General features: G+C 40.8%; 1 protein-coding gene across 7 annotated transcripts in view; it reads right to left on the reverse strand.

Moving 5' to 3' along the window:
- The window catches only part of slc2a4rg (SLC2A4 regulator), a 35,480-nt gene that overhangs the window by 7,592 nt on the left and 12,438 nt on the right, over positions 1-15,450 (reverse strand). For 4 of the 7 annotated variants that reach the window (XR_003297221.1, XR_003297220.1, XR_003297219.1 and 1 more), the window contains exons 3-7: positions 7,403-7,503; positions 5,990-6,240; positions 3,271-3,371; positions 1,365-1,638; positions 263-403 (exon numbers count right to left, since the gene is read on the reverse strand). Coding sequence is in view for 4 of the 7 variants with exons in the window: in XM_026331607.1 (XP_026187392.1) it covers positions 263-403; positions 1,365-1,638; positions 3,271-3,371; positions 5,990-6,240; positions 7,403-7,503 (868 nt within the window). In the remaining 3 variants the exon portion in view is untranslated. Of the gene's footprint in view, positions 1-242; positions 404-1,364; positions 1,639-3,270; positions 3,372-5,989; positions 6,241-7,402; positions 7,504-15,450 lie in introns of all 7 variants that reach the window. The other 3 variants (XM_026331608.1, XM_026331610.1, XM_026331609.1) reach the window with 3 other exon arrangements.

The raw sequence follows: 15,450 nt of genomic DNA on the forward strand, positions 1-15,450 counted from the left end.
CTGGTAATTGATGTTTAATGTACATGTATATTTGGTTTCATGTTTTCTATGTTGAGCACTTTGAAAAGCATCTTTGCAGGAACTGTGCTACATACATGAAGGCCAATGCTTCTCTACATGACAAGATAATGGTATTATGAAGCAGGAAGAGTGGAAAAACCAAAGCAACAAAAAGAACAAATTGCTACAAGTGGGGAAACAGCAGCAGGCACGTAGTTGAGTAAAAAAAAAAAAAAAGGGCGCAAGTCAAAGCCTCACTCACCGGGGCACCTTTGAAAATGACAGGAGGGGACTGCCATGACACACTGATGCCATTCCCATTCCCAGTTCCAGGCCCAGTCCCATTACCACTGCCTAACCCAGCCAGCTCAGGACCCACTGGGATACTCACTGGAGCAGTGGCCTGGAACATGGACAACCACCCCACCACAGCCAGGAGAGGACATGACAGAAACAAGGAAGGGCAGGAAAGTTGCAGAGGGAAACAGACAGAAAGATGGTACAGAAAAATAGAGATAATATGATTAGCAGGGAAGGTATTTCTCCACCTCTTAATCTGAAATGTACCATCATATTAACACTCTTCAACACTGCCTACAGGAAAAGTTTTACATAAGCAGAAAATGTGAGCGTTTTACAATTGTTAAATAGTATTGGCAGACACAAAACAGTATTGATTAGAGACATATATAAGCAGGAAGCAGTGCAGAGAAAATGAAACATAATTTCACTGTATATGCATATTGTGCATTTTTAAGAGCTTGTTGTTGTGTTGTCATGGCAACTGAAAGTTGAATACTACCTCAAACTACTGCAATGGACTGATTCAATATTAAAGATTTTAAAGATTTACACTTTGACCTAATGTGCTCTTCCAGTTGAAACATGGCCATTTTCATTTTAATCTGTACTAATAAGAGAGAAAGAAAAAGCAGGACAAGGAGAAGAAAAGACAGGAGGCATGTAAACCCAAAGTTGCAACAGAGTAGATCACAAAAAGTTTTGCAAGCAGGAATCTATCCATAAATAAGCCTCATGACTTTTCTGACTTTAAAAAATATTCTGACCTTATTGTTTAAGTGAACTTCTGTTAAAATTTGCAAGAAAGTTCTTTTTTCCCCTTATGTATATATATATATATATATATATATATATATATATTTATACTCCCACACTGGTGTAGGAGTAAGTAATTCAGCCTGACCTCTGGGCTTTTGTTTTCACACTGAACTTAGAAACTGCCTTTGTAGACTCCCATATAATTGAAAACTAAAACTCCATAATACAGTAGAATTACAGTAATTTTTTTAGAAATTAAATGTAGTACTGTTTGTGTGTACACAAGTATCTGCCTTGTTGCTTACCTGGTAAGCATGATCAGTGCGGATGTGGCAGAGCGTGGACGGAGCTGACTGACTGAGCAATGTCGGGGCGTGGCTCTGCGAGCCGTTCATGTTGATGTGCTCAGAGTGAGGGACATCGGTGAGTGGTGAAGGGAAGACAGGCGGAGGGCCGGCCGTGGTGGGGGAGGTGGGTGTGAGGCTGGACAAGCCCTCTGTTATGCTGTCCATGTTGACCTCGATCTCTGAGTAGTAGAAGTCCTCCTCTCCGTCACTGTAGTCCGACTCACTGTTTCGCCTGTTTCAAGAGAAACAGCAACTAATAAATAATGACGTATACCCAATTTAAGGTTACTTTACTTCCATTTTAAATTCAGTTTTAAATTTGTAGTAGTAATAAACCCCACTGAGCCTCTTACACTTTAGGCCAAGCTGTTTTTGAAGACATGGCCGATTCTAATGCTATTGCAAACCCTTTTTTCTTGTACTTGCTAATTGCTCTGACCACAGCAGCAAAATTGATGTCCAGCTTCCACCGTTTTCACTGCTCACACACCATTATTGCTGGGTATTATAAACTTTTCAGCACCTCTTTTTTCAGTGTCCTTGAACCCATCTTTATCTATTCAGGTGCATTTTGAGAACTGAAATCATTTTTAATTGTCATGTTAAATCTAGAACAATGTGCTAGAAAATGAGACTGAATATGATTTCACTGACTTCTTACTCATCTGCAGCTACTCATCTGGGTTCTCAGTATCATGATCTCTAATGGAGATTCCACAGTTGCCAGTGCTAGAGGTTGAACAGGCCTATGATATATTGCCATTGCCATCCTGCACATTATTTTCATTAAATGCTGACAAAAATGCCAAATAATATAAAAAAAGATATATTTCACCATTTTACATTTTTGTGTTAAACTTGCAAACAATAGAGAAGCGAGAGAAGAAGAGAGAAGAGATAAGACAGCATAAGCAACAGATTCTTAAGCCGCTGACCCAAAGGGTGCAGAAAGGTTTTACTCTTCCAAACAGCAGGGGGCAGTGAAAGCCAGTATGCTGCAGAAGTCCTCACTCCTTACTGAGGAATAATATGGAGGAACCACAGGACACACAGTTTATCCTATCAGTAGATAAACATACAAATAGTTACAGTTGCTTTTGGAAATTGTTCAACAATACCATGTATGCAAAGTCAAGATTGTTGCTGCTTTGAATTTGATTGGTTCACACATGTTTCATTTTATATTATCTCTCATGTACTGTACCTGCCATGGTGAATGCAAACTAGTGCTGCATTGCCAAAGCCATTACATTTATAGCATGTGTTTAGAGCTTACATATTTGTTTATATCACAAGGCCTATGTGTGGAGAAGTGCTAAAAGACAAGTGAGGTTAGGGAGGTGAGAAGGTGGGTAGCTGTGTATAATAATATGTGTGCCATTTGTTTTGATTTATCACCATTTTCATCACAAAGTTTGACACAGCTACCCTGAAGCTGCAGAAGTAGGATTACTGATGTGACACCTACACACTAAGACAGCTAAAACAGCAGCTCTATAAAACAAATAGAAATCAACAGTACATGTATAAACCCCACCTGTGGCAACTGCAACATCACAGTGAAGATTATCATGGTGAGTAGGCATATGACAAAAACTATGGTTAACTGCATGATACATAGAACTAGGCAGTATGTGAGACTGTGGAGAAAGTAAAGAATAAACACCAATGGAGTGACCCAAAATACTCTGACTGTAACATCAGTTTGTTTTGTTTTTTTTTTTTTTACTTTTTACTGCATATCGTCATAGCTGTTCTGGTTCCTGAATCAGATATGTATTCAAAAGTCCCTACAAATGAGACTATTTAAACCCAAGAGACAGTAAATGTGTGTTTGGTTTTTCTGTGATGACTAGCAACTCACCCCAGGTGGACGGTGCGGATGTGTCGCTGAATCCCTGAGGAGGTGCTGAGGACCTTTTCACAGTTCTTCCACAAGCACTTGAACATCACCTTCATGGAGTTCTGAAAGAGACATTCACCACCAAAACCAGCATGAATCAGGTGGCTGCTCATGTGGATATATTTGTGTTACTATAATACAAATCACAGAAACAGAAAACAGCCCCAAAATAAACAAAACAAATAAATAAATCTCAAAGTAACAGTTGACCACACTGAAATAGCTTGAGCTATTATAATAATCTTTAATTGAACACTTTGCTGTGAATCATCATCAACAATGCAATAACCTTAACAGAAGGTTAACAGAGGAAAAAGCTAAACATCATCTGCAGAACAATGAGTATTTCGAGTGAGGTTTGCATCGTATGTTTTGTCATGTTTATCTCACTGGCAGACTCAACAGAGACCTTCATGCGGGACTCAGTGCCTCTCTACAACGGGCCAAACACTACATCTCATTAGAGAGCGACTAGAGCAGCAGGCCTATAAAAATAGAAACCCAGCATGTTTAGACACATACAAAGAGAAAAAGGCAGGAATAGAGAGGAAACAAAGAAACTGTAGTCTTTTCTGTAGTACCTCACAATGCTTTCATGTTTAAAAGGGGACTGACGAGCTATACAAATGTACTATTCTGATCTCTTCCTGCTATCTCTGCCTGCTGCGAGGTGAAAATCTGTCGTACCGGAAACAGTTTCTTGTTAAGGTGCAGGCTGGGGGGTGCCCCTAATATTTAAATCAACTTGCATGTACACTAACTTCCCTATGTACACATAGAGAGACACAGAAGCACAGCTGTGACCTTTTTTTAACCTCCGATCACTAAAAGAAACACATCTAATCTACACATCTGATTTAAAACCTAAACCCTTGGTTCATAAGAAAACCACAAGGAGATAGATGGATAGAGAGGGTGTTTTTACGACAATCCTTTTTTTTTCTACATATCAAGAGCTGCCAGCTGTCCCATGAACAGGCATGGACCTGCACCACTGCTAATGAAAGAAAGTGGGTGTGTACTCTCATTACCTTTCAACAGCCTCTGGAGAAAGAAGGGCAAGAAAAAAAAAAGGGAGGGAGGGAGCAGGAGACAGAAAGAGGAAAGCCAAGTAAGAGAAGTGAAAGCAGAACAACTATCAATGATTATATTAACTCTCTCCTACACTAGCATTCATCTAAAGTACTTCTCATTGGCTGTCACTCTCTTTTCACAGTATTCAGTAGCAGCATGCCATGAAACTGCTTGAATGGTGTGGCACATAGGCACCCCCATGCTGTATAAACAAGGTTTCTAATAAAAATTACACAGCACTAGTCTTTAATCCCACAATCACAAGTCATGTAACTCCCTAAGTGTTTTTCTTGTATCCTAATACTGTTACATTAAGACCAGTGATCGCCATTTTTAATAATCCTCTTAACTCACTGCTTGCACAAACTCAAACTGCCGACAATCCAAGGGGCAGTTGCTAATAGAAGGTTTATACCTCTGCAGCTGGCATCAGCTCTATTACAGCAGAAACTTAGTCAACAATGTGACAAGTTAGCTCATGTCTTAGTGCTCTTCCACACAACTCGTGTGTCTACATTCCTCCCACTGTCATCCTACTTGATTTCCTGTCTGATTATAGTGTGACCTAGGTCTCTGGCAGCAACGTCCTTGGAGTCTTTATGGTTTCATATATTCAACAGCTCAGTCATCTTCATTGCTGCCCCACCACAGTGAGGCTGAACTGCGAACTCCCACACAGTATATGAGTTCTCCTCTGACTGTGTATGCCTAGAGGAGATATTAAGATTCATTTCTCCTCCTGTTGCTACCTTGAGCTTCAGCTCTCCTCTCCTCTACACCCTCCAACTGTCCTCATGTTCATGCAATCCTTTGAACCCTCCAGTTGTTCTTCTCTCCCCGTCTGCTTCCCTTCATTCTTCCCAGTTCTCTCCTTGTAAAGGCTGCAAAGGGCAGCAAAGGTACTTTGACTTTCTGGGTTGCTTCTACAGCAACAAAATGAAAAGACAGAAGATAACAATACATCATGCACACAAGCAGAGAGCTACAGGCCTTATTTTAAAAGCTGTTAAACTGCATGGTGTTTACATTTTCTGAATGTTAATAGTGGGTTTTCCAAGGACTCTTCCAGATTTAAAAAACTGCAAAAGCACACCAGAGATGATGGTCCTGAAGCATGACTCAACATGTGATCATACTTTGATGAAGATTAAAAGTGAAGTGGACAGTGAGCTGCTGTGACAATCACAGAACATGTCAAGCTATGAGTACAGCGAAGAAGCTGCACTTTAACCGTGGTTATCAACTTCTAAATCTAAGTTATGGTATATAATTTTTATTATTATAATTGTTGTAATTATCTCCAAAAAAATAAGGTTTCCCACAACACACATGTTTTCCAATCTGCTTCTTTGCTGTACTTTGTCATCAAACTGAAAAAAGTTCTTGGTGTTCTTCTGCAGATATTTCACAATAAAATCTTCATAGTCATAATCAATTCTTTAACCAAGACTGAAAAATGTTTCCATAGCAACCAAAATCTATTAAAGCATTATGATGATACTGAAAGGCTCGACGGACCCACATCTACAAATACTTTTAACTTTTTTCCCTTTTAAGTCTGATGCAGGATATGACATGAACACTACTTCAGACCACCCCTCTTTACCTTTCGCTTCCGAGGTATGGGGTCCTCAAACATGAAGTGCCCGCTTTCTGTGACATCCTCATTGACATCATCACCGTGGGACGAGAGCAGGAAGTTCTTGTTTGTATCATTGGTGAGAGGTGGGGATGGTGTGGACGGAACTGATTGGTCGCTAGCATCCCAGCTCCAGTTGCCACTAGTTGAACTGCTGTAGCTAGCTGACAGCATTTCTTTCCAAGCCCTGCTGGATGGCTCCGAAACTGCAAAGTTACCTTTATATGAATAGCAATACAAGCTTAAGAACAACATAATTTATATTTTGAGACAGGCAAATACCAGTAAGGACACTGGTAACATGATGCACAATTGATAAGGATTACTGGACTTCTTCGCAGGATTAATTTAAGCCTTGAACTGTCAGGTCCATAAGAAAGAAACAATTCACAGATATTTCAGATATATATATATATTTTTTTTAGGAGGTTTGACTACACTGTGGTAAATCAAAGATATCAACCACCACCTCCTCTCTGCAAAACCTTGTGTCAACTAAAGCTTTTTACCAAGATTAATTCCTCCTAAAACCCACACCACCATCTCACACGATCTATTGACTGCTGAATTCCACAATGAAAGCGTGCACAGCTACTTTGCACTTTGTCTTAGCTGTTTGGTACAAACTGCATTATGAACTGCTACACACTGCATTACTGAGAGCAGAAACAATATCCTTGGCTAAATGCTAAGCAAAAAAAAAAAAAACAAACAAAAAAATCTGACAGGACTTTGACCGTCTGGTGAGGTTGGCATGGTGATGGCAGCCACAGCAATACTGACAACAGCAAAAGGAGCTGTGTTGATCCGCTCAAGGCTGAACAGTTGGCATTGAGTGCTGGGCTTGAGTAAACATGCATACATAGATAAGGGAAGAGTGCTAATAATATAAGACTTCCTTCCATTGGCTGAATACAGATTAACACACAGGCCCTCAGTAACATTCAGTAGCTCAGCCTGTGTCAGGGTAAACTCACATCAAGTGTTACACAATGAATATTTCATCCCACTGTACCCCGCTCTGCCTAACTGACTGCAAACAATGCGTGACATGATTTAGCCCCAGTGTCCTTCAAATCAGGTCAGTATTTATTTGTATAGTGCCTTAACACAACTTCAGTTGACCAAGGTACTTTACAGAGTAAAACAAATACACAATAACATAACCAATGTATTCCACGATGAACAGAATAGGAAATGTTTTTTTTTTTTTTAAAGATTTCAGGTTTAAGAGTTACTTCCACCATGTCAATGTCATACACTAGGAGCCATAGAAACATGGGTCAGTTTTTTAAACTTTAACTCCTCAATTTCATCAGTACAAAGAATCAGTATATAATGGAGTAGCTTCCAGTTAAGGTGGTGAAGTAGTGGTGTTACCTATGGGTGCCGAGGAAGGGCAGAGCACCAAAGGGGATGTGGACAGTGAGGTCAGGACAGTGGCAGCCATCACCTCCTTATCAGCATGACCTGAGGGCTTCCTGTAAAACACACAAATATACTGTAGATTGATTACAGGAAAACGGTCGAATGGAGAGCTTCCAAACTCACCTCACCTCAAACCCAGGATAAGTTTGAAACTTCAGGCATAAACTGTAAAACTGCTAGTTTTTTTGACTGTTTATATATATATATACATATATGTATATATGTAAAACAAAAGGTCTGGCCTTGTCCCCAGACAAGTATTCAAAATTCTGTCAGCTTCAAAAATATAAATGGTAAGGTAGAAGAAATATGGGTGAGGCATTGGGCAAATGAAACAAAAGAAGTAGCCAGAGAGTACAGAGAGATACATGATTATATGTACAGTAAACCTTGTGCAACATATTGTGTGTTCTGTCTTGAAGTATCTGTGTATATGTACAAGAGGATGTAATGGAAAGGGCTTAGACTAAATGGCTTTTGTGGTGTGTTTCTGCAAGCTCACTCAGAGAGAAGGAGAGACACTGTTGTCCCTCCCTCCCTGCTCAGTACACCCCATGCTGAGCAGTCCACCCACAGCTTAAACCTCATTTATACTGCCCACTTGAACTGGCAGTATACACACAAACGCAGAACACATTCACAAACATATGTATGTTCAGTGAGCTCTAAGGGTGTGCTCTGGCATCCGGTGTTCTAATAAAAATATGATCGAGCACAGCAGTAATGTGTGTCACCCTGGAATGAAGCACAAACATCTATGCCTCACCAGACTCATTCTCTCGATCTATTCGATTTTGCACTCTTCACCTCTGTTCTTTCTGTCCTTGATATCGAAATACAGGGAAAATTATTCAAGGCAGGGCCAAAAACTCACCCACGCACTTGCACACACACACACAGATCAACTGACTTCAATTCTCCAGGATTCCCCCAACCACCCAGAAAAAAGCAAGTGGTCAGTGCATGTACAATGAGTCAGTCTATCAACTGCATACTGATTGGAACTCACAAATTCAAACCCTGTAAAATGTTAACAGCAAACTACTGACATAAAGCAGACACACACATACACAAACAGAGGCTTGGTCTGCAGCTTTAAGAGGTCCTTGTCCCACCCCCAGACTTCTCCACTACACAACCAGAGTAAACTGGTTTGAAGCGTTCAGCTCAGCCAAGCCCTAAACCCTGGCAGAGATCCTCTGTGAGTCTTGGTGCAGACACACACTCTTAACGCAAAACTTCACTCCCGAGCGCACAAACATGTTCGAAAGTATGCTGTGAATCAACAAGTGTACGTACGCCTGTGCACGCTTAGAGGGCATTAAGCATTTTATGAACACAGGAAAAAAAGTCTCTCAGCTTCTTTCACTAATGAAAATATGCTGGATGTCTAGCAAACCAATCTCAGAGAGATGCAGAAGATACGAAGGAATCTCACAGAGATAGTGTGAATACTCAACAGTGGTGTTCACACAAAAGATGTTAGTTTTACACTTCAGCATCTCAAAATATAGGTTATGTATGTGTGTGTATTCCTGGGAGCTTTTTATAGAAAGTGGGCAGTTGGCAAAACAGCTGTATATAATTATGAAATGCCAACATACACAATCACACTGCAAAGAAAAATCTCTACACTCAGACTAAAACAGCAGCACAAACCCCATGGAGAGCTGGGTAACACACATATGCATGATACACACATGCACAGTGTGGACGAGAGTTAGAGATAACAAGATTATCCATGTCCTGTTTCAGTCATTATCCTTGTTTTCAGCACTAAACAGGGGCAATGAGGGACAATATGGAAATCTGGCTCTTTCTTAATAACATTTCTGTGCTGTTTGTTTTTCATTTTGCTGCCAACATGTACAACATGTTATCAGATGACTGTAGTTAAAAAGAAGGTGCTTTAAATATTAGAAAATTCAAGAGTCCTGGTTAAGTCACATGAATTCTGTGAAAAAGGGGTATTCTAACAGCAGTAACACATGTCTGGTTTCAGTGTATGTGTGTGTTAGTGAGACACATTGGGAACAAAACACAAATTGGAACAACAGCTAACATATTAGCAGATTCCAAAAGTAATTCAGAACTTTGATGTCCCTTGCTCATAGAGACACACATAGAGACATACACAGATACTAATACAAACCTGGTTCCATTAATACCCCTACCACCCCACCTCACCCCCACCCTCTCCCCCAAACCCTCCCTGATTTCCTGACATTGAGCATTTTCCTTCCTCCATTTCCCGGCAGAACCATGATACTCCACCGCAGTTTCATTACATCTGGTGCTTGTATTTCTGTGTGTCTATGTGTGCATGTGTTAAGCAATGAACAACACTAATGGCATGTTTGGGACACTCTTTCTCAGTGGGCCAATTGCTGATTGACTCATATTCATGCTGACAGTGGTGAAGCTAATCTACTGTTGCTGTCTGACTGACTTTGATATCAGTGTTTACACCAAGTTAGGATCAGATGGCTGCCAAATTCTGCCAACTTGCACAGATAACAGCCCCACCATTCCCGATGAACACATCAGCGCCTGCAGATACTGTAAATGACACAGCATGCTTTTCAATTCTCCTCTGTCTGTGAAGTAACTATAAAGCCATTAAACTTGTGGGGGGGTGGAGGACAGGCTAAAGAGTGGCGGAACAATAAATCTGTCTGCATCTACTGATGAGACACTTCATTCTGGGGCAAGTTATATTGAGGATGCCTTTATTTAGTGCCTACAAAGAGGCAAAACAGAGACTACTGTCAACAGAGTTGTGTGTGCATTCTATATGAATGTATGTGTGTTTGGGGAGAAGGTGTGGTGTGGTTTTTGGTTTTGATTCCTCAAATCTGGATGTTTAAGAGCGCTTTCAGTCCAACCATGTCACATTTATGGCATATAATAAATATAATGTTAACATGATAAATATCATAGTCCTCCCCTGAAGGCACTGATAAACAAAGGTAGGCACAAGCACCTATTTTATTGTAACTGTGTGTGTGTGTGGCACAAGCATTTGAAGATGCCTCTCGTTGGAACATTTGGCACACTAAAATACATGCACAAACAAAAACCACACAGTTACTCTCTCACACCCCCTCACACACACACACACACACACACACCCTCTTACTTTCCTTCCTCCCTAAACTTGCACTGGCCTTGGTGCAGCCAAGAACCCTCCCCTCTGGCAGCAGAACAACATATGGGCCAGCTTAAGTCAACAAGCCAGGCCCAGGCACATACACAGAGAGAGAGAAAGACTACCACGTTGAGCCAAGACACAAGTAGCAACAACATGCTGGGAGTGCTAAAAGGGGAAAAGTGGGTTTCTATCTGTGTGTTGTGTGAAAATAAAGCAGAGGTTTTGTTTACCATCATAGTGCTGCAAGTTGCATCAAGACCAGTGTGCAATTTTTGTGGAAATTTAAAATTTTATTACTTGAATACACTTCAAACATAGTAGATGTGCACACTAGGCCCTACAAGGACACTTTGATACTGTAAATGGTGATATGATGCTACAGTGTTGTGTTTGGAAGGGACTACACATCAACCCCACCCAGTACTATAGCGGGCTCTCTGCTGTTGTTGGGAAGACCACAGGGCCTTCCCACTATATTTAACACAGCACCTCTGCTCTAGTTACCAGCCCAGTAGAACTTCCCAAGATCTGCCTAGTTCAGAGCACATATTGCATTTAGTACAAGCCCACTTAAGATCCGGGCCAACTGCCACAAAACACAAAGTTACTTAGAAAACCGACCAGCAGGCCACACATGCGGCTAAAAAAAAACTTGACATGTTTATCAGCGTTATAGTCTTCATCGCAGTTTTTCTGCCTTACTTAATCTAATCACTCTCTCTCTGCATGTGTATACCACCTGTTTGGCAAAGCCAAGACTCAGTTTACCAGAACACGACTTCCCACAGCCCCCTCTTACACACAGCTGTTCCTGTCTGTGAAGGAGCAAACTATGAACGTTTAACAGCACCCCTAGCACTATTCTAACAGGTACAGTGGGTGACTGTTTCATTCTCAAATGCTTTTGGCTGCATTATCACTTTAGTCCCTGGGGAACACACTGGAGGGCTATCTTGTTTACCAGGAAAAAAAAAAACATGTATTACACAGACTGCTTGAAAGAAAGCAGATTTAGAAGGTCAAGAGAAAAAAGAAAGAGTGGAAGGGCTGGGCAGTAGCAGCAGATTTCATTGTTTTGGGTTAGGGCACCACAAATCTTATCCATTTTGTATTAAGATGGTTCAAAGCTTTTGAAATACAGAAGGACAGACATCTTAAACTGGGCATTGGCTTGTATCTAATTTGTTGTTTGGAGTTAACCTCAAACTAGTTAACGAGTTAACAAGGAAACTAGTTTGGTGTGGAAGAACAGTGACTCCAAATGAGAAAACCATGTTGCTGTTGTTGTTTATACTTTAATCAAATAATTTACAATGGAGACAGCGTTTCTTGTTGCTGAAGATAGAAATCCTGTTTAATGACAAATTCAGACCTGTGGAGACCTGTGCTCTTCTTGGCATTGAAAAGATCTTGATGTTGCTGTTTGGTAGATTACTCTTTCTAATGCATGGCCTGTTGTTTCTCAGCAATAAATTATTAGTATCTGCCAATAATGTTGGTCTACAGAGTGCACACTGATAAACTGTGAATTAGTCTTAGATTATTTAAAGTATGCAAATTTTTGGTAACATCTGAACAGCGTTTATGAATCATATTAATGAATATCTTATTTAGTGACTGGGGAAGAGTTGCAAACACTTCTCCATTGGCCTTCTGCTAGCAAGCCTGGCCAGCCCCTGATGGCAGGTCTACTTTTCACTGGTGCTGTACACTGCCAACAATAATCTCTGGTCTCCCCCTCAGTCCCAGTGATACTTGCTTTAAATAGCACTTATCCATCCAATATGATCAACATGATCCCCCAAACAGGCATCAGGGAGTATTTGTCTGTGTCTGTATTTACTGGATGCATATGTGCTGGTTTCTTCTTTTTATTAAAAGCAGATGTATGCATTTCAGAACCGCATGAAGACTGGTGTATGACCTTGGAAGAATAACAGTCAAGAGACAATCGCACAAATGCATGTAAACAAAATCCAGATTCAAACACCACGCTGTGTGTGAGTCGTGTTAGGATGCACATTCACCACACACTGACCGCATTTTCATTTTGCTTTTGTTGCCTGTCTCTGTCTCTTCCGAACACAAGCAAATGCAAATGCACACAGCAGGTAGAGAAATGCAGACTAAAAATAGGGGTAATGTTTCCAAACATGAGACAGACGTCTTCTAAGGCAAAGCTTTTTATGCATTCATCTCTAAAACATAGGTTTGCATCACTCATCCACTTGCACATTCAGAGAGTGAGCATTTGGGGGAGGCTGACAGAGAATGAGATGGGAACCACAAAACCACAAGAGCCTTGTAAACATACATTTTTCAGTCACGTGTTCTGATATGAATCTCTCTTTCCTTTTCGCTTTGGGCCTTAAACAGGCTCAAAGGATCTGACTACCTCTAAAGGGGAATGGGAATGTGTACTGCTTATGTAGATTTAGTGTTATGCTGAACCATAAGAAATCATAGATGAAGATTTAGATGAGGCCTTCTGAAGATGGAAAAAGTTGTCTAACTGGTCTATCCTACATAATGAGGTAACGTTGTGACAACTGAGACTATTGGAACTGTCTAGGCTGCCGTGATGATCATCCAGCCGCTGTGCAGCCCTGACAGCTGCTCCATCCATACATACTATTAATAGAGAACCCACTGCTGTCCATCCCACAATCCCTCCATCCCCTGTCATCCTGCCTCAACAACTACACTGTATTATGTAATGTCCACTGTTCAGCACTATCTAGCTCACTTCCTTGCTCACTGTGCAGTCAGATGGCAGTAAACAGTCCACCCCCAGACCCAAAACAAGCCTGTAACCAACCCTCAGTTGACTGCTCCCTCCCCCTTTTTATATTCCTGTTTTGTATGTCTACCATCTCCTTGCACATCACATCATGTACTATAAATACACAACAAACGCAAATTTACAAACATGAGTAAGTAATTCCTTGCATGTTCATAATTCACCCATTATTATGCAGTCTATACACATGTTGCCCTTTACGCAAGTCCCAAGTCTCTGAACCCCCTGGAGAGTGAGAGGCTGTTAGGCAGGAGCCGTGTCTCTTTAATGTGGGCTGTGAGTGTAATGGCTATTCAATCTGGGGACAAAAAGCCCTCTCTGACTCTCTCTTTCTCTCTTGATCCTCGGATGCAATCTGTACCCTTAGGACCAAGCACAAACAACGGAGAGCTTTGTTCTGACAAAGAAGAAATACAGGATAGACAAAGAGCAAAAGGCATGTCTCTGTGGTGTTTGACTCCCCACGTCTACTCTGTAAGTCATAAACTGCACAGACAGGATCCCATACATAAAGAAATACTGCACAGACAGCAGTGGAAAAAGGGTTATTCTGTGTGGTATGACCTGCACGGGAATCCCACCACAAGATCATAGCTGTGCTCCTAATGCACGTTTCTCGTTGAGAAAACGTTGACACAGCACAACCAATTAACTGGCTGACGACAGAATGGATCATGACGCACGACCTGAATTGCATGTCATGCCCATATCTTGTAGAAGCAGCTGGATATGGGGAAACTGTGGGTCATTACGATTGAAGTAGCTTAGCACTGTCAAACACAGGTTCAACATGTGCTGGTGTAAATCTAATAACAGATGGCAGGTGGAACACACTGACTTGATTTCTCATGGCTTTACCCAAACAGAAAAGTTGCCAACCTTCCTACAACTTCTACTGAACTGTACTGCAGATGTCAAATCCTTAAAATACTGCTTGTGATATTTAGAGAATTAAAAATAATAAATCTACAGATGGAGAGGTCACTGCATAGTTTGACAATACATAACACCTCTAACATTCATGCTTTTGGAAGCTGGCTAACAACTGCTGATACCTTACTTTTTTTTTTAATTATTACTCCATTGTCATTTATAACTACAGACTAGGATTAACTTGTAGCTTTATCAATTTCCCTCACAACGTCTGTCGGTCCAGGCCAATAACAATGTTGTTGCATGGCAGTCTCTCCCAAATAGTGGCCTTAGTGCCTTCACCTCTTCCGCCTAGGGAAGCAAACAAGATCAGCCTTTCTGCTTGAAAACACTGCTTCCTTATCAAAACACATGTCGGTTTTTATTTGAGTCATGAGTTGATGCAGCGAGCCAGAGATTTTTTTTTTTTTTTTTTTTTAACATTCTTCCCCAAAAATGCTTTTAGTCCTGTCCGACATGTGTTCAAATCATATTTTCATGCATCTAAAAAATCCAAATCACTCAGGGACAAAATAAGGCTTTAACTTTCCAGTCACGTGGACATGTCACCTCTTGAACCTTACAAACAACTGAGCTGAACTGAGTCAGTTACATGAACTGAGTTAATGTAACGCAAAACCAGATCAAATCCTGTAAGAAAAGTTCATTCTGCAAATTAACTAAGCCTCTTGCCCCTTGGCTTTAACAAGAAAGGGGAGAAGACACATGATGTCACAACACATGCTTTGATATGCAATTCAGAAGTAAAATAGTCAAGAAAAGGAGAAAGAGAATTCAGAAAACAAATCAACAGAAAGAAACATGTCGTGTAACACATTAAAATGTGTGTGGCAAGCCCAGGACAACACAGTCAGTTCTCTTTCCACAGCACTCAAACTCGTATTTTGTTCCTCATTCTTTACATCCCACACTTCTCTTGTCTGCTCTGCAGATTTGCTCTTCTGCCATCACAAGCCAGAGCAGGCCTTTGCCTGGCTTCCTGTGTTTTTGAAAAGCAAACCAATGATGTTCCAAAGCCACTCTGCTCTACTTGCTTCCCATGAAGTCAAATATCTGCAGGGTAGCATCAGACAGACAAAAACTCCAGCCAGTAGAATAAACTGATCAGTATCGTTT

Source organism: Mastacembelus armatus, chromosome 7, assembly GCF_900324485.2.
Source record: "Mastacembelus armatus chromosome 7, fMasArm1.2, whole genome shotgun sequence".
Taxonomy (NCBI): domain Eukaryota; kingdom Metazoa; phylum Chordata; class Actinopteri; order Synbranchiformes; family Mastacembelidae; genus Mastacembelus; species Mastacembelus armatus.